General features: G+C 41.4%; 1 protein-coding gene across 1 annotated transcript; it reads left to right on the top strand.

Annotated features, from left to right (window-relative positions):
• The first annotated feature begins 90 nt into the window (after positions 1-90).
• LOC120575294 lies at positions 91-23,622 on the top strand. The gene is made up of 8 exons (XM_039826015.1): positions 91-184; positions 350-871; positions 946-1,136; positions 11,102-11,224; positions 15,303-15,577; positions 16,542-16,713; positions 18,611-18,705; positions 19,836-23,622. Exons 1-8 carry the CDS (start codon positions 91-93, stop codon positions 19,984-19,986), a joined length of 1,623 nt encoding a protein of 540 aa, XP_039681949.1. The 3' UTR covers positions 19,987-23,622.
• Positions 23,623-26,770: the final 3,148 nt, after the last annotated feature.

The raw sequence follows: 26,770 nt of genomic DNA, 5'->3' as shown, positions 1-26,770 counted from the left end.
TGCTGTCGTGTCACCCAGGAGTGAGAAGGACCGTGTTTGTGGTGCGACAACGGTTCTGGTGGCCCGGGGTCGTGACATCTGTCAAGGAGTATGTGGCAGCCTGCCCTGTGTGTGCCCGACACAAGTCTTCGCATCGACCCTCTGCTGGATTACTTCACCCTCTTCCAGTGCCCTCTCGACCTTGGTTGGACATATCTCTGGATTTCGTCACAGGTTTGCCCCTTTCTGAGGGAAATACTACTATCCTCACCATTGTTGACAGATTTTCCAAAATGGTTCATTTTGTTCCATTGCCCAAGTTGCCCTCCGCTACGGAATTGGCGGAGGTTATGCTTTCCAATGTGTTCAGGCTTCATGGACTTCCCAAGGACGTGGTGTCAGATCGGGGACCCCAGTTCATCTCTCGCTTCTGGAGGGCGTTCTGCAATCTCCTGGGGGCTACCGTTAGTTTGTCCTTCGGGATATCACCCCCAATCTAATGGTCAGTCGGGAGGCCTAAATCAGGAGTTGGAGGTGGGGTTAAGATGTTTGACCGCCAGGAATCCTGCTAGCTGGAGCAAACAGCTGATTTGGGTGGAGTACGCCCACAACACACTGCCCTGCTCCTCGACCGGCCTTTCTCCGTTCCAGTGTGTTTTACGGTTACCAGCCTCGTCTTTGCTGATCTGGACGCGGGAGGTTGGAGTTCCATCTGCCCAGGCCTTGGTTCGCCGTTGTCGGAGGACGTGGACCTGGGCGCGACGGGTTCTGCTCCACAAGTCCTCCATGTACAAGAGAGCTGCTGATCGTCGTCGATCCCGAGCTCCTGTCTACGCAGAAGGCCAGAACGTTTGGCTGAGTACCCGGGACCTTCCTCTTCGGGTGGAGAGCCGTAAGTTGGCCCCTCGCTTTGTAGGACCGTTCCCTGTCAAAAAGGTCATTAATCCTGTTGCTGTGAAATTGAAGCTCCCCAGGTCCATGCGTGGCACCCCACGTTCCACGTAAGTCGTGTGAAGCCAGTCCTGGAAAGCCCGCTGGTGCCTGCGACCCCGCCCCCCTCCTCCGCCATGATTGATGACGGCCCTGCTTACACCGTAAGAAGCTTCGGCTGTCAGGAGACGTGGCAGGGGTCGTCAGTTTCTCGTGGACTGGGAGGGGTACGGCCCTGAGGAGAGGTCTTGGGTGTCAGCCAGTAACATACTGGACCCTGATCTCATTCGTGACTTTTACCGGTTGCACCCGGAGGTTCCTGGGCCGTCCGGTGTCGGCCTTTGAGGGGGGGGTACTGTCACGTTCCGCTCCTGTGTCACGCTTGTGTTTTGTTTTTTGTTTCAGGTCATGTTCACATTTCTGTTTTTATTGTGAAGGTTCCCTGTTGTTTCTTGTGTTTTCTGTTTACTTCCTGTTGTCAGTGATTGTTCATCCCCGCCCTAATGTTCTGCACCTGTGTCTCATTATCCTTTCTGTTTAGTGTATTTAAGTTCAGTCTTCCCCTTACCCCAGTGCGAGATTGTCTGCTTCCCCTGAGTACAGCCTTCGTAATGCGCCCCTAGTGTCCCTATCGTTTTGTGTATTCCTTGGATTTCGACTTTTTGCCTGTGTTTGGATTTACCCTTTTGCCTGCCACTTTTGGATACCTTTGCCTGTGAGTGTTGTCTGACTTTTGCAATAAACATTTTGCAACTGCGTACCTGAGTTGTGCATTGTTGGTCCATTTACCTGTGGTTGTGTCAGAAGTTGTTGCCATGTTGTAATAAAGGCACATCAATGTCACATTCTCACTTCATTTTTGAAATATGCAAAATGTAAGTTAGTAATTTCAAAAACCGAAAACACTTGAAAAAAAAAGTCTATACGTTTTAAGACTCACCTTTTGTAATACTGCAGTTAATGAAATTGTTGCCATGTTGTAATAAAGGCACCTCAATGTCACATTCTCACTTTATTTTTGAAATGTGCAAAATGTAAGTTAGTAATTTCAAAAACACTTGGCAAAAAAAGTCTATACATGTTTTAAGACTCACTTTTATAATACTGCAGTTAATGAAGTTGTTGCAATGTTGTAATAAAGGCACCTCAATGTCACATTCTCACTTCATTTTTGAAATGTGCAAAATGTAAGTAATTTCAAAAACCGAAAACACTTGACAAGTGTTTACAGCAGTACTGCATGTTATTACTATTACTGTTACTATTACTATTACTATTACTATTTGTGTGCATCCCGTCCCAGAAATGCTTGTTACTAATCCTAGCTTCTGGGGAGTTTACTTATTTCCTTGGAGAACGTTGGCACCAAGATCCTGGTTGCAGCTGTCGCCGTGGTCCTGCTGCACTCCCTGCTGAGCTCAGCGGTGCCCTGCAATGTCATGCTGCGTCCTGCTGAACCTTGCAGCTTCCCGCTACATCCAGTCACTGTTCCATTATTAATGTGACTACTATCGCCACTGTTCATCACACCCCCAAAAGGGCTCGTCAGACACCGCCTACCAAGAGCCTGGGTCTGTCCGAGGTTTCTTCCCAAGAGGGAGTTTTTCCTCGCCACTGTCGCACTGCTTGCTCTTGAGGGAATTACTGGAATTGTTGGAATTGTTGGGGCTTTGTAAATTATAGAGTGTGGTCTAGACCTACTCTATCTGTAAAGTGTCTCGAGATAACTTATGTTATGATTTGATACTATAAATAAAATTGAATTGAATTGAATCAGTCTGGTAAATGGATGTCCATCATTAAGTTAACATGGCTGCTTGGTTGCCTGTATAAACTTGACTCACGTCATCTCTTCACAAAAGTCTAAAGCTAGTATCTACAAAAGTAATAACAGCCTCTTTGAACAGGTCTGCACGACCAATAACTGCACAGCAAAATATATCTTCAAAGTTATATCTGTTTGAGAACAGTGCTTCCCTTTGCTCTTGCAGTTCAGGTTGTCACTCAAGAGGATCAGTTCCATATACTGTTGGATGTGTAAGGCATCCTCCATACATTGTATAGTCTGCAGCCACAACCTCCGCAGGTGGGAGAAGACCTTCAGGGACTGAAGTTGTTGCCTTGTGAACTTGGAATAACACATCAGGAATGCCTTTCTGAGGAATTGTATGGGCATTCCATGCAGACACAAACTTCTTTATACCAATTCTGCAACAGCTCTGTGCAAATTCGGAGATGCAGAACTTAGTACATTGATCATCCATGTCAATCAGGTCTTCATTTGCCATCTCTGATAAGAGTGATTTTATGGGATAATTAACTCTAGAATTAACTTCTACCCACTTGCGTTCTGCTGTATGATTTTGCTTTGATTGGCTCTGTATATATGGTGGTCTGGTAGTGTTTCTTCTGTATGCCTGCAGATTGTCCTGCTGATACAAACAGAGGTAAAATTCTCTGCCGTAGTCCACTCTTAAGTTGGTCAAACAACCCATGCCTGAGACATAGGTCACGGTATACCTCATCATATATTATCAAATTGTTTTTTATGGGCATCACTGAATAACCCATTATCTTACTACTGAAAGCATCAGTTGCAAGCACCGCTGTGACCCCAAAGTCTATCAGTTTTTCATTTTGGTCCATATGTATGAACTCCAGCTACTCATTTGTTTTAACTTTTAGCAGATAAAGTGAAGAAGGCCATAGAACTGTCTGAACCGTGTCTGAGCAGAGGGGAAGGTGATCAACTATGGCCATGCTAGAAGATACATTTAGAGGGGTGGCTTAACAGAAGTTTTCACATATGATGTGTGGATGTTTAGACTTTAGGTTAGAAGACTTTTTCAGACGTGCTGCCGTACTTGTGAAACTGTATTTCTCCATTTGCAAATGTAAATAAATACTCAAAGACCAAACTTTGGTTTAATTCTCAAACAGTCGTTATTCGTTTTCATTTTGATCATTGATATTTACTAAACTCTGCTGCTTCAAGGAAAACTTCCACCACATTTTGGCGTTGTCCGGCAGGACGGATGAGTTAACAGAGAAAAGAGCTCCGTTGGGTCGCTGATGACTGGCTATCCAGGGATCAAAAATCACCTGCCTCTTACCTCTTAACCTTTAAAAAGGTTTTTCAGAGAGAAGAGGGTTTGGACCGCGGAGCACTCTTGACTGTTTCCCACTCCGTCAAAAACGAACAGGAAGAGATTTCAAGCAGCACGGTAAGATAAAATCCCTTCCCTTCCTAGTCTTGCATAATCAAGTCTGTGTATGTTGTGTTCTGTGCAAAACTTGTATAATGATGAGATGCTTGCCCCCCTGTTCAGTCCAAAGTTCGTCTGTAAGAAGTTTTGCACTTCCCTGCAAGTATAATCTGAATTCTCAACAAGATTCCGAATTATATTCTCGTAATTATCCAGCGTCGACATGACTGCCCCGAGTCTTCTTGAAGCTGGGGTGGAGTGGGGCACCTTTTGCAGCAGATGTTGATTGTAGGGCAGCTGGTTGATCGTAGATGTGTGATGCGCACCAGGATGCACACCAGCAAAGTCTGTGGCTGATCCACAAACGGCAAATGATCCTTGATTTCTCATTAGTTCTGTCTGGAAGGATCCGTTTGGTCGTGGCTCCTTAATCAAGGAATCCCTGAATTGACACCTTAAAATAAAATTAAGATATACTTACAGTGTCCTTAATTAGTCCTTAATCACAACAAATAAAGGGAACCCCTTACTTGACATGTAACTAGATTAAGGGGTGACACCTTAAAATGGCATTTTAAGGTAAAATTAAGGGTCTATTTTATAAAAAATAAGGACCACTTAATATAAATTTAGTGGTTTTGTTTGTTTTCACGGGTAATTTAAGGTAAATTTGAGTACATCACGTTTCGTAGTGTTTATTACAATACTCAGTTTAGCCATCAACACTAGCAGGGCTGTACTTGAACTTTTTTTTACAAATTTAGTGCTACAGAGGTTGATAGTTTTGTAGCAAAATCCACAAAATATCTAGCCTTACTATGTAGTTACAAACACCACATCTGTAGGCTACACCCTAGAAAACATTTTAATTTAGGTAATTTTTTGAAGCACATGCTACACTGTACAGTGACTTAGCTAGCTAGTTAACATTAACTTAGCTAGCTAGCTAGTCCGTGAACATGGTTAAAATGAAATTAGCTATTAAGTTAAAAGCACCAAACTTACTTACTTTAAATATAGACACTAGGCGATTTTGATTCAAGTCTAAGTCTTTGGAAATTCAACTTCCAACAGGTCGTCATCCATTCTCATGTTCGTCTTGGTCTGGCTGCTCTCTGCTGAGCTGAGTGGGGGGCGGGGTGGGGCGGGGCGAAGCTAGGCGTAACGAGAGAGAATACCATGGCAGTATTGAATAATTGGAGCCCAGACGCAATTTTGTAATTTTCTAAATTTCTGATCCTCTGAATAAAAACAGAAAATTGGAAAAACAGGTTAAAGATCCAATTTTTGTATTTGTCAAGGTAGAAAAAAATGAAAAATTTGATATTTGAACCCATTTTTCTGTTTTTCCAAATGTCCTTTTGTGCTTAGAAAATTGAACTGATAAGCGTTACACTGACCACCCAGGGCTCGGTTTACACCTATCGCCATTTCTAGCCACCGGGGGACCATGGACAGGCTGGGGGAACGCATATTAAAAGCTCATAAAGTGAAATTTCCCTTTAAAGGTCCCATGGCATTAAAATTTCACTTTATGACAATAAATTATTCTTTATGACAATAGCTACAGACACAGAAATGGCACATCCTAAGGAAAGCTCATTGTGGGACTGGCTTTAGTGGCTGTAATTCTGCACCAAGGCTGAATTTCGGGAAAGAGACTTCAGATACAGTATTAGGGGACCACTAAGGTCTATATAAAAGAGACTTCAGATACAGTATTAGGGGACCACTAAGGTCTATATAAAAGAGACTTCAGATACAGTATTAGGGGACCACTAAGGTCTATATAAAAGAGACTTCAGATACAGTATTAGGGGACCACTAAGGCCTATATAAAAGCATCCAAAGAGCACAATGTCCTGGGACCTTTAAACACTTTGACAGTCAGTTATAACGGAAAAAGAAAATAAATAAACTACTTTAACGTAGATTTTCTTTAGGGCTTTATTACGTGGTATCGGATACCGATACCGATACCAGTATCAGAACATCTCTAATGAGGGTTAGTGTTTCCTCATTGGCTGTTGTTTCAAAATGTATTGGCACAACACAGGCTTTTACATCCACTACCGGCCATCAATCAGCTGATTTACTTCCTCAGTACAGGGCAGATGTTGTTGGTGCCATCCGTTTCAAAGAATTTTTTTGGGGGGTTCCCTTTTATTTCAGAGTGAGAGACCGTGGATAGACAGGAAAGGGAGAGATGGGGGGTGACACGCAGCAAAGGGCCGCAGGTCAGATTCGAACCTGGGCCGCTGCAAAGGCCTCAGCCTACATGGGGCGCACGCTGTGAGCTAGAGGTCGCCCCCGTTTCTTTTGTTTTAATGCATGGGCACAGTAGGCTAAATGAGAGGTGAGCCGCACACCACAGTGTGTGTGTGTGTGTGTGTGCGCCAGAAGTGTTGGAAGCAGTTGTATTGAGATGCTTGACCTGTGTGAAACTAAAGTTGTTCCTCAGGGTGAGACAATTTTATCAAAATGGAAGCATGCTCTGTAGTTATTGTTTATGTAGGCCTACTGTTTTTGCATAGGTGTCAATTTTGAGTAATAATCCATTCAACATGCCTCATGAACGCACATGAAAACAAGTTAAATGTTACACAAATGGACATAGGTGTCCAAAAAAAATCCCTAATTTTCAACATGAATTCCAAAAACCTCAATGAAACACACAGGCATATACAATTGGTTTGATTCAGGTAGCATCTTTTAAAATAATGTCATGCTACTTGTCAGTCAGCATTTCACTCCCTTGCTTACATACAGTATATGCAACTAAAAAATCACCTGACTGGACTGGACAGTATGTATTCATGTTTCATATTGTTTTATGCATTTTAGCTCTGTATTTTAGATAGCATTAAACACTTCTCTGGTTTGAATGGCCTACATTGCCACAAGGTTTGGATTATATAAGACTTCCCACTGTTGTGTGTGTGTCCAGGTAGGTTCACAGGTTGGGATGTTCTATCACAGTTGGTAGTCAGTGAGTGAAGTCGCACAACAGCTGGATGCTCCAGAAAAATACTTTAATTGTGCAAATAAGGCACACACAAAAAATCTATTTGAATATAATTATTTTTTGTTCTGCACCAGCAACTACATGGATGTGCACAACAAATTGCAAATTGAAAACGTTCTTGGAGACATTGAAGACTTTCTTGTGTTGCACATTTTTTAAGTCCAAGTAGTCTATATCCATGACGTTCCACTTCCGGGATTGCTCCCTTTCCCCTACGGAAATTACGCCGGATTTCACTCTTTTCAGCCGGATGTCTGTTACCTTCCGTTTTCTTTGTGTTGAAATTTTAAGCTCCGGTGGATTTATGAGGACTATGGTTAACTGCTCTTCAGATCTCTGCAGGGTAAATCCAGACAGCTAGCTAGACTATCTGTCCAATCGGAGTTTTCTGTTGCACAACTTTTGAACATAGGCCTACATGTGTTCCACCAAAACAAGTTCCTTCCTGAGGCTATTTTGCAGTGGCACCGCAGCTTTTCCGGTGCTTAGCACCCCCAAAAACACACACCGTTATTTTAATACATCTATGACACACACACACACACTCACTGTACATGACTTGCAGGTAAGTCCATGTTTAATCATTCTTAAATACGGGAAATGTGCTGCTAATGGTTAGCCCATGCATACACCTTGACCTAGCTGACGTTATAATGTTAGCAAACTCAAATATGTTATAACTTAGGTGCAAGCTAAGTTGAGATTTTACTGTTAAACATTATCTATGCATTTTAAAAGTAACTGTCCTATACTTTAGATATTGAGCAGTAGTTTGTGGTTTATTTTGAGGTGACGGTGGTCAATACTTTCTCAGTAACAGTTAGCAGTCAGTGCACAAGGTAGGCTAACAATTCCTCTTGCTTCAGACCATTTATTACCGTGTAGCATGTTAGCCAGGCATTTAGCAAAGTTTACCTAGCATAGTGTCATTTGAGAACGCATATTTTGGCGTTTGCAATGCATAATAAACCCACAACCATGTTTAGGATTCAAATTCAGTAGAATTCAGCAGAATGTAGAATGTATGCAGGGTACAGTCTCTCACACAAATTACGTGAGGTGTCGGATGTGCAGTGGGACAGAAAATGGCTCTCGATAATGTGAAGTCTGAAGAACTCAGACTTTTAGGGCATTTTCACACCGACAGCCTTTAGTTCGGTTGAATCGAACTATAGTTTGTTTGCCCCGCTGGTGCGGTTCGTTTGGGCAGGTGAGAACGCGGCAATCGAACTCTGGTGCGCACCAAAAGCGGACCAAACAAGCGTACCGATACCTGCTTGAAGAGGTGGTCTCGGTACGCATTCAATCGAACTCTGGAGCAGTTCCTTTGTGGTGAGAATGTGATCCGTACTTGAACCGCACCAACTAATATGTACTCCGCGAGTCTGAGCTAATGTCTTCTGTAGTCAGGTGTGTTTAGCAATCTGTGATGCAGCAGAGCAGCAAACTGTAGCAGCTTGCAGTGTTTCTATCACAAAAATAGACTGCAGTCAAGCTACATATATAAATGGACCAATAGACCCCGTTGCTCTGGACGGAGACCAGTGAAGGCTATTAGAAGCACTTTTCCGGTGATCACTTGCTTTACTGCGCAGCCTCCAACTGACAGAGACAACATAAATGTGACGTGAGCAACGTGTCTGAAAGTTGTAAGTCTTCTGGTAGCTGTGCCAAGAGAAATATCAATCATTCCCAATCTTACAGAGACGGAGAGCGTAGGTATATGTAAGGAGATAATGGCACAGGCTAATTATTGATCACTAACATGCTAGTTAACATTAGTAATTAAACCTAAACAGCTAACGTAAGTCCAAACTGCCTGCGAGCTTCTCCTGTACTATACGGTAATTCCTCTACTGTGCAACAGTAAGTCACTTGGTTATGACACAATCGTTAGCCTATTTTTACAAAAGCGTCTGCTACGGAGCCATAACGTGAGGTACAAGGTAATGGAGCCTTTTATACATTGTCGTGTTTCTTTAGAACTAAACAGTGGACAAATAGTCTTTAAATGCTTCAGATGTAAAGTTATTCGCTGTCAAAGTGGCGCCAAAATGTATGCTAGTCAGTGGAATGCTAACGGGAGTTGATCTCTTTGTAGCGTTAAAATGGCGCCATAGGAGGTTTGAGTTCTGAAGCGAAGCTTACCCCCTTGGGTAAAACCAGCGTACGCAAAAATTGGAGACAGACGCCGGCAGAGCAGAGCGAAGTCTCGGTGACCAGAGCAGACGTAGTAATGTCTCTTGCGAAACAATGACTGATAATTTTAATGAAATTAGCTGGTCTGACCACTAGACCGACACAGGACCTTCTTCCTGTATTTACTTTCTTGCTCCCTCCCCCAGACATATCTGACCATTAAGAAAGCTGGATTGCCTGAATTGTAATGATGCATTTTGGTACGCTTAGATTTTTTCCATGTGTGAAACCAAACCAAACCAAACCGGCCGAGGGAAAATTGCTCCAAGTTTACTAACTCACCAACTGATTCGGACCAAAGCAAACGAACTACAGGTGTGAAAACGCCCTTAGTGTTACTGCTACAGCTAGCTTAGCTATATCTGAATGTGACAGAAGCTACATGACAAAATTAACTGGCGTTTTGATTGCATTCATGTCAGGATGCAAAGGCATGGACAACATCTGCCGGTGAAATAGAAAAACCTTTTGTGGTAGACAAAATGCTCTCGTAACCATGTTTAAGTTGTATTCAATTAAATGGTAAAATAATGTTTAAGATTCAGACATGTAGTCTTGTGTAAGGTGTATCATTTTGCTTTTATTCCTGTAGGTAAGATATATAAAATGTCATTATGAATGATATAAAGCAAACATTATTGTTTGTATTGTGTGCAATATTGCAACTCATTCTATTATGCTTTTATATTAGATTAGATTAGATTTATCAGATAGTTGATAAATAAGTAATAAAGGGGGAGAGCTCCTTGGTTGCATGCTTTCAGTTTTAAATGTTTATGATTTTTTTTTGGTTTGTTTGAATATTTTGTCTCTTTCTATACTGATCCTTTTTGTTCGTATTTCTAAATTAATGCAGAGTCAATGCTGAGTTACGTACAAGGAGGAGCATGTGGCCAAGAGGACGATACAGACGACGAGCAACCATCTACAAGCAGTTCAGGCACACATCAACCCCAGCCGGCCAGCAGATCTGTAGACTCCACAACAGTACCAAGCCCTAAGTAAAAGTAAAATTGCGTGACTTTTCTGCTTCTACATCATCCCAATACTTGTTTCTTGCTTTTCTGTGTACTTGTGTTTACAAAGTTGATTTTCCTTTTTTGTTTTATTGTTCTTAGGTGTTACATTGTGATGCTGCTATTGTGTTATTGGTATTGAGTTATATGTTTGGTAATAAAAAGTTTAACTGGCAAAAACACAAATTTTTTCCTTGGGGTGGGGGCGGCATCATAAAGGAATTATGCTTAGGGCACCAAAATGGCTAGCAGTGGCACTGCAGTAATGGAAGGCTTTTTGGAGGGACTGCTGCTTCTTGAAAAGTGGAGCACTTGAAACCCCACATCTCCAGTTATTGCAGTACCAAAGGTGGAAGATAACTGAATTCAACACAATTTACTTAGTCTTAATGTAGCTATTGGTATTTTAACTGGTTCAATTTTGATTTTACACTTTTACTCCACTACATAAAACACTTTGTAGGCTACTCACCTATGTATATAGGCTATTTGAACCCTGTAGTTTGCTGAACTCAGTGTAGCTTACTGTATCGTATCTAGAAATATTTGCAGTCGTAACGGGCAAAGACTTCATCTCCCACAAAACCTTGCCTTCCATACTATCCACTGACGTAACGTCCGGTAGTGCTGTTGGCGGGCAGAACGGGATCGGTGCTGGTTGTTAGCGACGCTGAGGCTATTGTGTTATTCAGTTGCACATTGAGAGAAAGTCGACCCAAAGCACGCCACACTCACTCCTTGGGTAGTTGTGTGTATCCACTGGCGCGTCTTGGGCTTGCTACTCGCCTACAACAGACGGTCAAATAACGGTGTTTTCACTCGGGCCTACCGTAAGCCCATACAAGCGCTCCGAAGCATTCTCTGTAAAGGTAAGGCTCAGCTAGCTGCAAGGGGGGAAACACGCCAGCCATGTTGCCCTGTGGTTTTAGGGGGCTGGCCGCCTGGCTCGTCAGGCTTTGGTGAATTGCAACATATTGCCGACAGATAACATTAAACGGAATTGTCCGAGCCTACTTTGGCATTCGTTTGCTGTTTAGCTAATGCACCGGGCGAGGTACAGCATGCACATTGCACAGGCATGCTATGAAAAATGATGTGCAGCTGGCTTCGACGCTGCTCATATGAAACTGGACGGGACAGATGGGCGTTGTGTGCTGTTACTGCAACTTGTAACGTTAGTCATACCAACCATTCTATTCTAGAATTGGGGTTTAATTGGCCCACATGTGTGGGCAGTTGCTGCTGCAGTGTGTTTTTTTTTCCTGTGGAAGCAGTGTGCAAATCACGTTTGTTCTGGATACATGGGGGGGGGGGAATGGGGGGGGCGTTTTTCTTCCCCGCTACCAAACCATATTAACGTCAACGGCGTGTGGCGTAGAACCGCTCAGCAGACACACTACAGACGTAACAGTTAACGGCACATTGAGTAACGTTATGCTTTTCCTAAAAAAAACAAAAACAATGTATAGACAATATTACTCCCTCTCAATCATCACGTATGACTCACTAAGTGAGTGGCGGTGCTTGTATTTTCTTATTTTGCTGTGTTTTTGGCGTTTTTGGGTGTCAGCCTCGATAAAAACGTAGCGACCAGGTGCCAGATCGTAAGCAGGCATCCGAGAGGAAGCAATGAAAATGGCGGACACAGCGCCGGAAAAAACCCCGCAAATATAGCGAAGTGAAACGCCAAGCGGACAATGCTTGTTCCAAAACGAGAGTGAATCTGTTGCTGCGGGTCACCATAAACTTAATTTACCCGGGGAGGAGGGGTTAACTTTGAATGTTGTGTTTACAAACTGCAACAGACAAATCTAACTCATTCTGCCTTTATAGTGTTTGTGAGAGCCAGTCCTTTCTTTGAATGGTTCAGCTCTTATCTGGTGGTGACCCCTCCCCCTTCTTTCCCTGCACACTCGGGTTTCAGCTTTTTTGCTCCCTGGCTGGCCTAACATGGCTTCCCCTTGGCTTTTGATCTGGGTTGGAATAGAAGCCTGCAGGTCTAACAGGAGTCTTTAGTTTTTTCCAATCAAAATTTTAAGGACTTTGAAGTCTCCTGATAGGCCATCAGTCCAATTATTAAGCAGATCAGGTGTTGGCCAGATAAGACCAATCCTCCATTAAATACTTCCTTTATCATCAATGTCATCATAAAATTAAGTTTTTACTATGTCAGTTTTTATTTTTCATTGAGTCACTGTAGGCCACTGACTCAGTTTGTCCCTGATGTACACTTCCGGTCAAAAGTTTGGGGTCACTTCAGATCAGTTGCATTGGGTTTTTTTTAATCAGGGCAGCAGTTTTCAGATTACATTATGTTATTACATAATTGCAAAAGGGTTCTCCAATGTTTTCTCAGTTAGCCTTTTAAAATGATGTCACATTTAGTAAACATAATGTGCCTTTGGAACATTGGATGAATGGGTGCTGATAATGGGCAATGTAGATATTGCATTAAAGATAAGCCACTTCTCCCTCCCCACCTGCACTGCTGAAAAAAATTCTAGAGGAAACCCTGTCAGGTACTGGTAAAAATGTGAACTGTACCCAACCCTAGCCACATGTAATATAAAATGATATTAACTGTTCACACAATACGGTAAAGTGAGCTATTTAAATTAGCTGCATACATGGCTAAACGTTATTTGCTCATACCAGTGTATTACCCTGTGTAACATTACTACGTAGGGATGGCACAATACCAAAAATCTAGTATTCGGTACAGATACCAACAAAAGTACACGATACTCAATACTAAAGTTGGTGTGTGTGTGTGTGTGTGTGTGTGTGTGTGTGTGTGTGTGTGTGTGTGTGTGTGTGTGTGTGTGTGTGTGTGTGTGTGTGTAAAAAAAAAAAAAAAAGGGGAGAAAATAATACTTAATTCCTTTTATTTAAATATTGGGGTGGGGGTATAACTGATGTTATAGAGGTCCGTTAAAACAAGCGCTATCAGAGCACACGTTAGGTTGTGATAGCCAACGGCAGAGAGAAATAGACTCACTTGCGGTTTGGGAGTTCCAGGTGAAGTCGTGAAAGCCGCCGCCATAGATGTACGGTAAAGCCAGAAGCTGAATGCGGTCAACCCGTACAGGGAGATGAGGGGCTATTCACTGTTTTTCCCGTGCTGGTCGGTGTTCTATAGCATTTAGCAGCAGTCTAGAACATTTTTAACGTTAGGCGTATATACTGCCCCTGTGAGGTCCGGAAGGATTGCATCCCCCGGTACCTGGAAAAAATGAGTACCGGCACCTTTTCAGAATTTTGGTACAAATATCGGTTCTCGTGACATCCCTAATACTACGTCCTAGGGCTGAAACGATTCCTCGAATAATTCGATTACAAAAAATCCTCGATGCAAAAGGATTTGCTTCGAAGCTTCGTTAAATCAATGTTACCAACGTTGAATCACTGACGGACGGTGTTTCCGCAAGGAGCATTATTACTGTCGCACAGACGCGGCTCAGTCTGCTTCTGGCGAAACATGCCAGAGCGTATGAGTCAAAACAAGTTTTATTTTGTTTTGACTCATACACACACATGGGGCATGTACCATTATGATTTTTTTGGGGGGGGCTATATATTCAACAACAAAACGGATGCGTGAGATAAAGCTGTTTTCACACAGGTGGTAACTCGTTCCTCGCTAAAAGTTCAAATCATTTTAACGTTATTGCGCAGCCTTGCCCCTATTTTCACCTGTTGCTGAGTAACGTACGTTAACCTCCCATGGTCTCTTGAATGTAGCATACCTGTAGCAAGCTCCTTCGTAGCGATAAAAACAAACGTCGAAGCGGAGCTCCGTGCTACACAGCGGCGATTGCAAGTTGTTTAAGCAGAGCGGCCGGTCATTTCGGCGGAGATTACGGATAAGTAAGTAATGAAACGACTGGTTAAGAAAATAATTAATGTTAGTCCCAGTCGCTGCCATGTTGTTTGTGTATCTCTATGGCAAACGCACGGGGGGAGGGATGAGCCCGTTCGGAGCTACGGGAGCCCAGAGGGGAGCGTCGGCGGATGTTAAGGAGAAAATAGATTTTTCATTTAAACAAATCCACGTTGACTACACATTCAAGTTAATCGATTTATCGCCCAGCCCTACGATCTGATCTAAACAGCTGACACGTTGACTACACATTCAAGTTAATCGATAAAATCGATTTATCGCCCAGCCCTACAATCTGATCTAAACAGCTGACACGTTGACTATCCCTTCGGAAAAACAGCTGATTGTTGCGCATCTCTCCCTCTCTCTCTCCACGGAGAAACAGCTGATCAACGATCTATTAGCATAAGTGTAACAGAGCTGTGTGACATTAGAATCAAATATATAAATGAAAATAGGTTGAGTATAACTAATATTTACATATAGGCCTACTGTATATACAGATCAGTCCCAGGTTGAAACTTGTAGTTCTGAAAGTTAAGTTGCACAACTTAATGTAATGTTTGTGTATTTTAATGTATGCCTTAGTTTGAGGTTGATATCATTTGAAAAAAAAATTCTTTAAAAACAATGTAATATGGCACTTAATGTGTTTAGTTTTTTGAGAGATGATATTGTAAGCAATGTAGGCCAAACAAATGTTGCTTTTTTTCCGAAAAGGTTGCTTTTTTCCCCCCTAGTTTTGGTTGTTTAAAAACGCAACAAAAGAAATCTGATTAATCGATCGATAAAGTGCTAGATTAATCGATTACAAAAAGAATCGATAGCTGCAGCCCTACTACGTCCGCAGCAATCCTGCCACAATCGGTCCCCTAACATCCCAGTTAAATATAAAATGGCGTAACGTTAAACATGGTCTTTGTAAATCTTTACCATTATTCCCCGAAAGAACAAACCAGGCCTGCCTTGTTGCACGATCAAAAACTATAATTCCCCCACACCTCCCATTAGTTATTCTAACCCTGGTATCATTATGTCTGCATGTTTCCCTCTTGGGTCTACCAAAGGCGCCCTCAGCAGACGTCAAGCTGGCGACCGTAGCAGGAAAGAAGGGCAAGAAGGCCGAGGAGGAGGAGCAGCCTGCAGCAGCACCTCCTGCAGCTGCTGCAGCAGAAGCGGCAGCGGCACCACCAGCACCAGCAGCAGCAGCAGCCGCCGCCGCCACAGCGGGAGCAGCAGCGGAGGAGGAGGAAGAGGAGGAGTATGTGGTGGAGAAGGTTTTGGACCGCAGAGTGGTGAAGGGAAGAGTAGAGTTTCTGCTGAAATGGAAGGGGTTCTCAGAGTAAGTATGAGTCTATAATATTAATACTTGGTGTTCTTGGCTTTTATTTATTTATATATATATATACATACATACATACATACATACATACATACATACAGTACAGGCCAAAAGTTTGGACACACCTTCTCATTCAAATGCATTTCCTTTTATTTTCATGACTATTTACATTGTAGATTCTCACTGAAGGCATCAAAACTATGAATGAACACATATGGAATTATGTACTTAACAAAAAAGTGTGAAATAACTGAAAACATGTCTTATATTTTAGATTCCTCAAAGTAGCCACCCTTTGCTTTTTTATTAATAAGGGAAAATATTCCACTAATTAACCCTGACAAAGCACACCTGTGAAGGTAAAACCATTTCAGGTGACTACCTCATGAAGCTCATTGAGAGAACACCAAGGGTTTGCAGAGTTATCAAAAAGCAAAGGGTGGCCTACTTTGAAGAATCTAAAATATAAGACATGTTTTCAGTTATTTCACACTTTTGTTAAGTACATAATTCCATATGTGTTCATTCATAGTTTTGATGCCTTCAGTGAGAATCTACAATGTAAATAGTCATGAAAATAAAGAAACACACTGAATGAGAAGGTGTGTCCAAACTTGTACTGTGTGTGTGTGTGTGTATATATATATATATATATATATATATATATATATATATATATATATATATATATATATATATATATATATATATATATATATATATATATATATATATATATATATATTAGTTTTGTTATTTGCAAATAATCTACAGCATAAATTTCGGCATTCTATCATGCCCTCAAAGTGGAAGGTTTGGTATTTTGACACCAAGTTGCAGACCTGCAGATAACCTTACAAAATGGCAATAGAAAAAAGGAATAATATGAATTAGCAATTAGAGAATTTATTGCTTAAAAACAAAGCCTGACGAGATTTTCTTCTGTCTGCACTCACTTTTCCAGTGAGGATAACACATGGGAGCCACAAGACAACCTGGACTGCCCTGACCTTATCGCCGAGTACATGCAGAAACACAAGGAGAAGGAGGAGAAAAAGAAGGAGGGCAAGAGGAAAGTTGTCAGTGAGGCCTCGGGAGACTCAGAGGAGCGAGGGAGCAAGAGGAAGAAGGAGGAGGTGAGCGAAGGAAAGAGGTTACTCCAGACTCTCAATATTAATGAATGCACACAGAGGGTTTCACAAATGTATTTTAGGATTTAAATATAAATGACTCTCGACATTGCATTATGCACATGCATATACATACATGCAAAATGGTAGGGGTGCAATGGATCACCAAACTAACAGTTCGGTTCACGGTTTTGAGTCACAGATCGGATCAATTCTTTGGATCAGCACAAAAAAGGGGGGAATTTAAATGATTTATTAAAAATGTAATAATAACATAACTTATTTCACCAATATATTGCTGTTAAATGACAAAAACATTTGAGAAAAGGGAATTTCACAATAACTTTGAATGCACCACAAGGTTTACCAGTTTCAAGTTAACGCAACATTTAGTCCCGTCTTTTTTTTCCCAGACAACAGCAGTGATCATAGTGCTAGTTTGTGTCTTTTAGCTCATAGCTGTAGCGGCAGACTGTTGGACGTCCCGCTGTTGGAATCCTCTACAGTGAAATACAGTCACACTTTTAAACCGTTTAACTGTCAGCATTTTAACCATGTTTAATCCAGCTACTATCTCACGGTGACATTACCTGCTGCCAAGTTTACCCGCTAGTGTTTACTAGCGTCACATGCAACGATGCTTCTGTTGCCTCTAAACAGTCCCTCCAGGATTTCTGTGGTCTTTTCTTTTTTGTTTTTTTTAGGTTGTTGTGGCCTAAAATGCCTGATTTCGTGGGAGCTTTTGTAAAAAATTGCGATAAGTTGCGATGTCTTTTGTATGTTTGTTGCAATGAAGTTGCAAGAGACGGTGAAAGTTGCAAAAAAAGAGTTTTTTTTTTTTTGTATAGTTCTTTAAAAATAAAAAGGAAACTTGTTTTGGGGAGAATAAAATTACTACTGAGTTTTCCTAGGAAACTTACCAAAAAGGCTCAGGATGCTGCAAATGTCAGTATAATATGAAAATGGCTAGAGGATTTAAGACAAAAAATAATAATTTATTGAATGAATCAAATTCACAGTGAATTCGCGTGAATTCGTCGCCACGTACTATTGCGAGAACAACGTTGCACGTGTGTTAATAAAAAAAAAGTTGGGTTTAGGAAAAGAACATTGGGAAATGCTTTAGTAACACAAAAAACACGACTGTGACCAACGTCACACGCTTAGGGAAAGAAACGGTTGGGTTTTTAGGAAAGAAACATTGGGCAAGGCTTAACAAACGCAGGACGCGATCCTGGCTCTCCTGGGTGAAAGTCCTGTGTTTTACCCATCCGCCACTCCAACCAACCTCCGCGGACTTGCGTCCTTTCATACTACTTGCTATGGTGAAAATTCACACGTAATGTAGGTCAATGGCGGCCGAATGGCGTCGATAAACACGCTAAAAAGCAATTATGCGTCTTGATAACACGCAAAAACCTACTTTAGATAAAACCGACTGCTTTCCCATGGAAACCGCACACCCCAACCTAAATCTTTTGGGAATTTGGCAGCAATTCACACCCCCTCCCCCATTACATTCTGTGATTTATTTATTTTTTTATTTTTTTAGGGCATTTTTTTCATTCAATTTCCAACATTCTGAACCTTATTTTTTTATGTGGATTAGTTTAACATTTAAACTGGATAACTATTTTTGTGTGCATTGAACAATATTCTTGTTTAGAGTCATTTATATATAAATCTGGAAATTTCTTTTTGTGAATCCATTCATTAATATTGAGACTGATCTGACTCCATAGTAATCAGCCAGATCAAAGAACAAATGAACACTTTTGTAACTAATCATATACAAAGTATACCCACAGGTGCCTTTAATGATCATTGCAATATTATCTCCTACCTGTCTGTTTTTTTCTTCTTTGGTCATGTGTTCTCTTGTTTGTATACTTCCTGTCTCCAGGGTGAGAAGGCCCGAGGTTTTGGCAGAGGTCTGCAGCCGGAGAGGATTATTGGAGCGACAGACTCCAGTGGAGAGCTGATGTTCCTCATGAAGTGGTGGGTCTACACTGTCAGTTTGTAAAGGTCCAGTGAGATGGCTTTAATAAAAAAAAAAACGCGCCTGTTGGGAACAGGCAGATTGCTTGGCCTTCCAGTATTGCCGCTTGCAGCTAACTGCTCTGCAAACAACTTTACACTCAACGCTGCACTTCTGTGGGTCCTGAGCAATAAACTGCCATGACATAGTTGCGTTCCCTTAGCTTGAAAAGAATGAGTTTGTAACAACGTAGCATTTCCGGTCTCTCTTTCTTTACAATGTTAAGTCAATGTGTGAAGTGTGGGACACCGGCCGATATAAAGTACCAATCCGATACCAGTGTTTAATTAATGAGCTGTATGTCTCACTGTGAGGATATGTGTGTGTGTGTGTGTGTGTGTGTGTGTGTGTGTGTGTGTGTGTGTGTGTGTGTGTGTGTGTGTGTGTGTGTGTGTGTGTGTGTGTGTGTGTGTGTGTGTGTGTCACCTGAGTGCACCATGAGTTTACAAGGGGCATATTCTTTTACATTGTTTCGTCTGATGAAACGGACCAGGTGGCAGGCATTAAGTAATTCATGTAGAAATGGCCAATATTCTTGCTGATGGTATCGTTTGCTTATATATATATATCACATAGAGGCATCAGTATTGAATTGATGGTTTCATAACCAGTTAAAAACTCCTTGTTAGTAACTTTAACATTGCAGGCAGTCCTGCCTACCTGGAGCAGATGACCAATCATAGAAGGCCGTGAAGTGTGAAATCTAAACGTTTCAGCTCACGGGGATTTCTCTGAAACACGTTTAACTCATTATTTTAAGCTCTGGCCACATTTAACATGAAAATCCGACATAACATTATAGATATGACAGAAAATACGGAAAAGCATAATAGTTCACCTTTTAATTGAGGCTAAAACCTTCAGTTTGTGTTAATTGTTGATGGAAATAAATGGTGAAGAGCCCATTGTCTAAAACTCTCCTTTTTTTTCTTCCTTTTACCTACCTCTGCATCACTTGTTCCTCCTCCTTGTTTCAAATTTTTTTGTCCTCCCTTTTCCCCCCTCTCTCTACTCTTTCTGTCATATGTCTGTCCCTTTCTCCTCCTCTCTCCTCCCATTTATACTTTTTCTCTTGAATTAAAATGAACAGGAAGAACTCGGACGAGGCCGACCTGGTCCCAGCCAAGGAGGCCAACGTCAAATGTCCCCAGGTGGTCATCTCTTTCTATGAGGAGCGCCTCACCTGGCACTCCTACCCCACAGAGGAGGAGGAGAAGAAAGAGGAGGAGAAAAAAGACTAGATGAGTGGTGGTGGTGGAGGAGGAGGAGGTGCAAAGAGGAAAAGAAAGGAGGGTGCGGGGTGGGAAATCAACTATTTGCTGGTGAACTGTTAATTGCTGGCATTTGATTCTGGCAGCCACTTTGGCAGCGAGTGTGGAGAAAATCCAGATCGTTGGGATTGAACTGCCAATGTAGTTGACAGAGGAAAGCCGTTTGTTTTCCTGCCCTGGAAGGAGACTGGAGTCCTTTCCTCAAAAGAGGTTCCCACCAGTATCTTGACTGAAAATGTAATTTTTGTTTTTAAGAGGTATGTTGAAACTTAGTCTCTCTCTCTTTTTTAATGTTTTTCCCTCATCAAGAACATGTCACCTTATGGGAAATGGTGCCTTTCTTCTGCTAGTATTCCTCCTTGGCGTCCCAAGCTGAATATTAAACTAAATACAGTGAAAAATGACTATAAGTAAGTATTTGTCCCCCACATTTGGTGACAGGTGCCTGGTGTTGGAAACACAGGGTTACAACTGAAGCTGTCGAGCTACCTCTTTAACGTGTGAAGTAAGCTGAATGTTTGGCTGTGGCTGGCAGGTTTGTCTCTCCTCCCAATCACCAATCCTCCTTTACCTAGGAGAGCATACACTTCTCATCATGCTTTGCCAGGATACATTGGAGGGAACTTCTTTTGGAAGGGAATGAAGTGAGCCCAGGGTATTATGGAGGACGGAAAGAATGGACAAGAACCATTTGTCTGTTTCAGTATCGGTTCTCTTTGTGCCACCTGAATTCTCATTGTTTTCTACGTTCTTTTAATTGAAATTCTCAAACGCCAAACGACTGTACATTTCCCTCTGACATGGGCAGTTTTCACAGAGATGAGTTGCATCTATATGAAAAAGGCTTTGTCCTTGCATGTCCTACCAGCCAATGTGGCAGCCAACCAGCCAGTGTTCAAATGCCCCAAGCTTGTAATTTGCTTCCTGGTCAATTCTTTTATTAAAACTAATGAACAAGTCTGTGTTTTATCCCTATCAATATACCAGAACGATTAGTTGAGGTTTTGTGCTCATTTGATGGAGGTTCAGAGGCAAACCTGTAGCTTTTCTGTGAATGTAGAACTGTCAATCCGCCGTGTTTCGTGTGACACAATCATGTATTGTGTGTATTAATCAGGACATTGCACTCTCATAATGCGCTTGAGAAAGTCTTGGTATTTTCTTGAAAACAGTCAGGACAGCAGTTTATCGTGTGGAACAAGTAAGCAACTTACCAGCCATTGTCACTTGTTGACTAGACAGTATTTGTCTAGTAGGAAGCCAAATGGGACTGGAAGCAAAATGACAACTTACAGAAGGAATTATGCTATATAAGTGTACAGACTCCAGTTCATTTCCTGTCAACTGTGGCTGTTATTGACTCCCAAAATTATCATGCTATTTCAGCAGTTTTAGAGAATCTGTTTTTAATGGAACCAAGGCTGGTTGGACACCTGCCAACTTGGCCGGAAGGGCAAAATCAACATCTGTCAGGTTGTAATTTTCCACACTGATGGTGACGGGCACACTGGGTGACATCAGGGCGAGGAGTTGCCTGCTTGAAAAAGCTGCAATGCCCTTTTAACTTGTAGATTAACGGGGGCCAAGCGTCGGGAATCGACTGAGAATGATTCACTCACAAACGCATCGTACAACTAGACTCTGCCATGCTTTAAATCTGCAGGTTTTTTTCACTTCCAAACACATGTTGACGGGTGAAACCCTGCAGGCTCTCGGCCTCTCTTCATAGTTTTCTTATCCCTGATGTGAACTTACCAGAGCACCGCTGTCCTGCTAAAGTATATTTTTTTAATCCATTGCTTCTGGAAATCAGATAACAGGGTTTTGTAAAAGCAAGCCAGATTTAATGTGCCCCCTTTTTTTTTAATTACAAGGTCAAATTTTCTTTAGGACCCCAAATTTGCAAGAGTAGGTACACAATGGATGCTTAATCTATTGAGCTGCTGTTGGGAGCGTTTCTGATGGGTGGTCATCAAACATGTTTTTCTGGGACATAAAGGCACCGCCTTCTCTTGATAATGTGCTCAGTGTCAGTGATTCCCCCCCTCCCAAGTTTGAAGTTACCTGTCACATTAACAGGCGTTGGACAGCTGAACTATCAGTGTGGGAAATTGACAACACGTGTGTTGGTAAATTGTCGGCTTGTAGTTTGTACATTCATTGACTCTGCAGCCATGTTGGCAGGGAACCGTGTTTGGTTAACGGTGAAAGTGGCTTGTTAATTCTCCTGCCACTTTGGCTGCTAGGTGGAAGTTTCCTGAGGAGACCGCAGCTCTGTCACTCTGTAGATAACTGCTCCGTAACGTAACACAGCTGGGTTTTCACTGCTAATGGAGGAGATGATTGAGAGTACGGTTAAAAATCAGTCATTTCAACTCTTCCTGTTTTTAAACATTCACACACACACACTCGGCCACATGCGTGTGTTTTTCTAGGCTTTTTATTTGAATTTTATTTTAGCTTGTGCTTGGCCGGGCAACACTCAAGACATGATTCGGCACACTTGAGAGTTTTTCTTGGTTCCTCTTGCTTGCAGACCATCCTATGTTTAACATGTTGTGATATTTGCATAATAAAACCGGAGAGAACTTTTTGAATTCAGCATGGTTAACATGGCTGATTAATATGGGAGTTCTTTCTCTGCTGCCTGATGTTTCTCAGCGTTTTATGTGTTGATTGTAGCCCGGCTGTGCTTCTTTCTTTGTATACTGTATTAAAAGCTAGCATAGTAGCTTCCTCTGTTAGCAGACCCGGGTTAGTGAGTGCATCCCCCTAGCAGAACGGTATTCTAATTTCCAGTGGACATTGTCTCTCTCTGCTTCACCTCGTACTGCATTATGTCACAATTCGCCTACACTGCAGCGTTCAATATTTTCCTTTACTTACAAAACGTGTTTAGTTTGATTGAGACCTACTCCCCGCTAACATGCTATGGAAGACATTTACAAACTCATAAAGCAGCAAGCTGCATAAAAAAAGTTTTTGAAACGAGCAACCACAGGTCAATTCTCTACTTCATACAAAAAGAAATATACACACTTGATGTTTTTTTTTTGACCCGTACTTGCCTTCTTTAGACGCTGAATTATGTGTTAATGTGTAGGACTATTTCTTTTTTTTTTCCTTCCAAAGTAAGTAAGCCCAGCTGTAAATAGTTTCTAGCGTTTGAAGTCAAACCTCTCTGACTCTAAAATAGCTGTGCTAATGCTATCACTACTGTAGGTCAGTATCTCTTTGCTGGGTCTAAGCCTACCCTTTCTATTTGTCTGTTTTAACAATATTAAATATATTATCAAGGTCTGAAAGGACTTCTGGCCTTTAGGACGTTCTCATTTCTTCCCCATATACATCAGTATTAGGAGTACGATGTCCTGCACCCTGACTGCCTTCTGTTATACTTCACCATTGACCGGAAGGGGTTGAATTGGTTTCGCCTGGGTCTGCTAGTTAGCTTTTCTATATTGTCCCTGAAACGTTTCTCTGTATTTAGCAGATTAGCTTGTGTTGTCCTGTTGCATGTTTATTGGTTTCCCTTGAAATTACTGTCATGGCGAATCTACTTTTGTCTGTTTTGGAAAATAAAGGGTTTTCGTTTTCGTAACTGTACTTCTTAATTAGTTCTTTTTTTGGTTTTAATAGCACACAACAGGACATATGTAACTACCACAGATGTATGTGTCTGTATGTAGAAAGCTGTGTGATGGCTAAAACCAATGTTGGCCTATATTTAGCCTTTTTGTTGTTGATAAGAGTCTAGATCAACGGCACTACATTTCCAGGATGCGTCGGATTCCCCCACCTTCCCATCTCTGTGTTGCCGTTCTCCAAATCCCTTTGCTACTGCATACAACAAACTTCAAGCTAGCAAGCTACACGCTGAAAATGCCCTGCTTGGTTCTTTCAGTGAATGATTGTACAGAAAAATACTTTGCACATCTCCAACGTGAGACAGGTGTGTCGGAGGGGGACAAAAGTTGCCAAGAAACTCCTGCACACTTTAACTTGCAAAAAATACATAGTTTAATAGTAGGCAACGTTTCGGTACTAGACCATCTTCAGGCAAGTGGTGTTACATCCTGAGAAGCCATCTTTTGTAGAAGGTGACTTCCACATGAAATCAGGCATAAATGCATAACATTAATTCACTTATCCATTACTATAGATAAAGCTTCAACTTAAATACAACACTCTCTAGTAACCATAATACTGTATATATCATACCAGAGCATTCTATAGTAGATGGATGTCTCGTTTCTGTAAAATGAATGCACACCAAGAATTATATAATGCATTCATAGACAGACCTATATACAAAACCTGCTGGTACTTTATCCATTAATGGATAGAGGAACAATATCACAATAAACACACAAGTCCTCACAACAAAATCAAAGGGCTTGATGAGTGATTGTAAACATTTACAAAGAATAAGTTTACAGCATTTCCTCTAACGGACATTTTGGGAGCGCTTGGTGGGATTGCTGTGGACGAAGTACACAGGGAGATACACTGGTAAGAGCCAATGAGGTTTAACCATGTATCCAGCTCATTTAAATAGCTCACTTTACTGCACTGTGTGAACAGTTCATATTTTATTTGGAGTTTTCTTTTGCAGGTTGCCAATGTTCCACCAATACAAGTTCTTTCCCAAGACTATTTTGCAGAGGCGCTGTCTTTGTCCACTATATTTAGTTTGAACAATGATAAAGTAAGGGAGATGTGAATGAGCAAAAGCAGGCAAGTTAGAGTAGTAATGTGCAGCCTGCCAGTGAGTGGGGGAGTTTCAAAGATTTAGATAGCAAATTTTGATATGTATGAAACTTTAAAAAAAACTCACTTGTGCCTGGCTACGTTCCAAGGTAATATGATCAACGACACAGAAATGATTAAGGTATTTTGACATGTACTGTATAGTGTCTTTCACCTTACTAATCAGGCCTTGCTAAGCCAATATATTTAATAATAAATAAATACAATCAGCTAGAAATATAATCTTTCAATATGACGTGTGGGAAACCAGGACATGGTGAGTAACCATCTCCAGAAATAGCTGAAATGATTGTGAACCATTTGAAGTGCACAACCTGTTTGACTAGGCCTATGTACGCAAGAACTATAAAGACAATGAGCTGTCTGGGTCACGAAGACCTAGGTGCAAAGGATAGAATTAAAAATATAACCCTTTTTGACGTAAGAAACAAGGTAATTATGCACGTAAACGTGTCCAACTGACACCGCCCAAAGCGCTGTATAAAAAGACATTTTAAACCGATTAAATTCCGTTGTTAATACTCAGATGACTGTGCCTGAAGTCAGTTGAGGTGTTTGGACAGCTCTGTTGTTTACATGTAATTGTTGCAAATAAATCTGCATTGAGTTAGGGCTGCACAATTAATCATAATTTTATCGAAATCGCAATATGGACTAGTGCAATATACAAATCCCAGGAGTTGGGGTGGGCGCAATATTTTTTAAAGCTTTAGTGTGTAACTTTTTGATGTTAACGAACGTCGGTTACATTAAATCCATTGCCAAATGAGTTGCTACAAAGCTAATTATGACTATCGGCTCCACACAACTCTTTCTGGATTTCTCAGTATGGCTATCGTCCGGCGACTTTCCCCTGCAATATCCTGAATCATATTGCAATCGCAATATCAGTCAAAATAATCACGGTTAGATTTGTTTCCTCATTTCACACAGCCCTGCATGGAGTGAACTTCAGCGGTCTCTGGTGTATTCGTGGAGTCCTCGTCTGACAATTTTGGCCGCTGTGGGTTGGAAGTAAATAACTTTATTTCTAATTTCATAAATAGGCCCTTTAAGTTTAATTACTAAGAAAAGAGTAAAATGGTAAACAAAACAAAAAAAACCACAGATTCTTGCATGATCTCATGATCGTGTGGGAATCTAGCTGCCGCGGCGCAAGGTAATGTACTCTCAACGCCAGTCAACAATCTTTTTTTCTGCCTTTGCACACTGCCAACACTTTAGACATTTTATAAAAATGTTTCTTTTACATCGCAGGTAGTACAGCGCAAAACCAATTCTGACCTAATGTTATCATTGGTCCAGGTCATGTGTTACCTTGTATGTACTAGGAAGTTTACTGGTGAGCACCTGATCACAAAACATTGCCACACAATATTGCCCAACTTTACAAGGTGCAAAGTTCACCTGTATTCTTCAAAACTCAGACAAATACAGGGTCAATTTCTCAGCTGTAATGCAGGGGCGGAGCCAGACCTTGTAAACATTCGGGGCTCAGCCCAAACCTAGGAGGGCGTCCGGGGTTCATGCTCCATTCACGGCATCTACAGTATTTGCACTATTTTTCAAGCCATTTGATAATAGAATGCCTAAAATCTTTACATCATTTGGGGGAAACATGATGGTTACGCAGGCAAAGAATCATCCTGTAGAGCAGAGGTCCTCAATGTTTTTTAAGCCAAGGACCCCATACCTGAAAGAAAGATGGAGCAGGTACCCCCTACTACATATACTGTATAAAATTAAGTTGCATAATAAACTGGGCCTACAATAACGTGAAGGGTGGCCTAAAGCCTTTATACAAACCTTTTATGCTAATGTACACCTAATACTAAGCTATTCAAATAATCTAATAATAAATAAACAATTATTATTAAACAATAATTGTTGGCATGGTTTTATAAATCATGTTTTAATGTTAAAACATACATACATGTGGCAAAGTGAATCCTTAGGATTAAAAGTATCTGTGGATGGCCTTAGT

The sequence above is a fragment of the Perca fluviatilis genome, chromosome 15 (assembly GCF_010015445.1).
Source record: "Perca fluviatilis chromosome 15, GENO_Pfluv_1.0, whole genome shotgun sequence".
Lineage (NCBI taxonomy): Eukaryota > Metazoa > Chordata > Actinopteri > Perciformes > Percidae > Perca > Perca fluviatilis.
Note: the sequence above shows the minus strand (reverse complement) of the source record. Positions and strands in the feature narration are given on the sequence as shown.

What these genes read in the sequence shown, in the direction of transcription:
- LOC120575294 (XM_039826015.1), top strand. Translation starts at nt 91, where the DNA reads ATGTGGCAGCCTGCCCTGTGTGTGCCCGACACAAGTCTTCGCATCGAC. An exon ending in TTTCTCGTGGACTGGGAGGG is followed by an intron (nt 1,137 to 11,101) that starts GTACGGCCCTGA and finishes CTCCTTGGGTAG; the next exon opens with TTGTGTGTATCCACTGGCGC. An exon ending in CTGATGTTCCTCATGAAGTG is followed by an intron (nt 18,706 to 19,835) that starts GTGGGTCTACAC and finishes TAAAATGAACAG; the next exon opens with GAAGAACTCGGACGAGGCCG.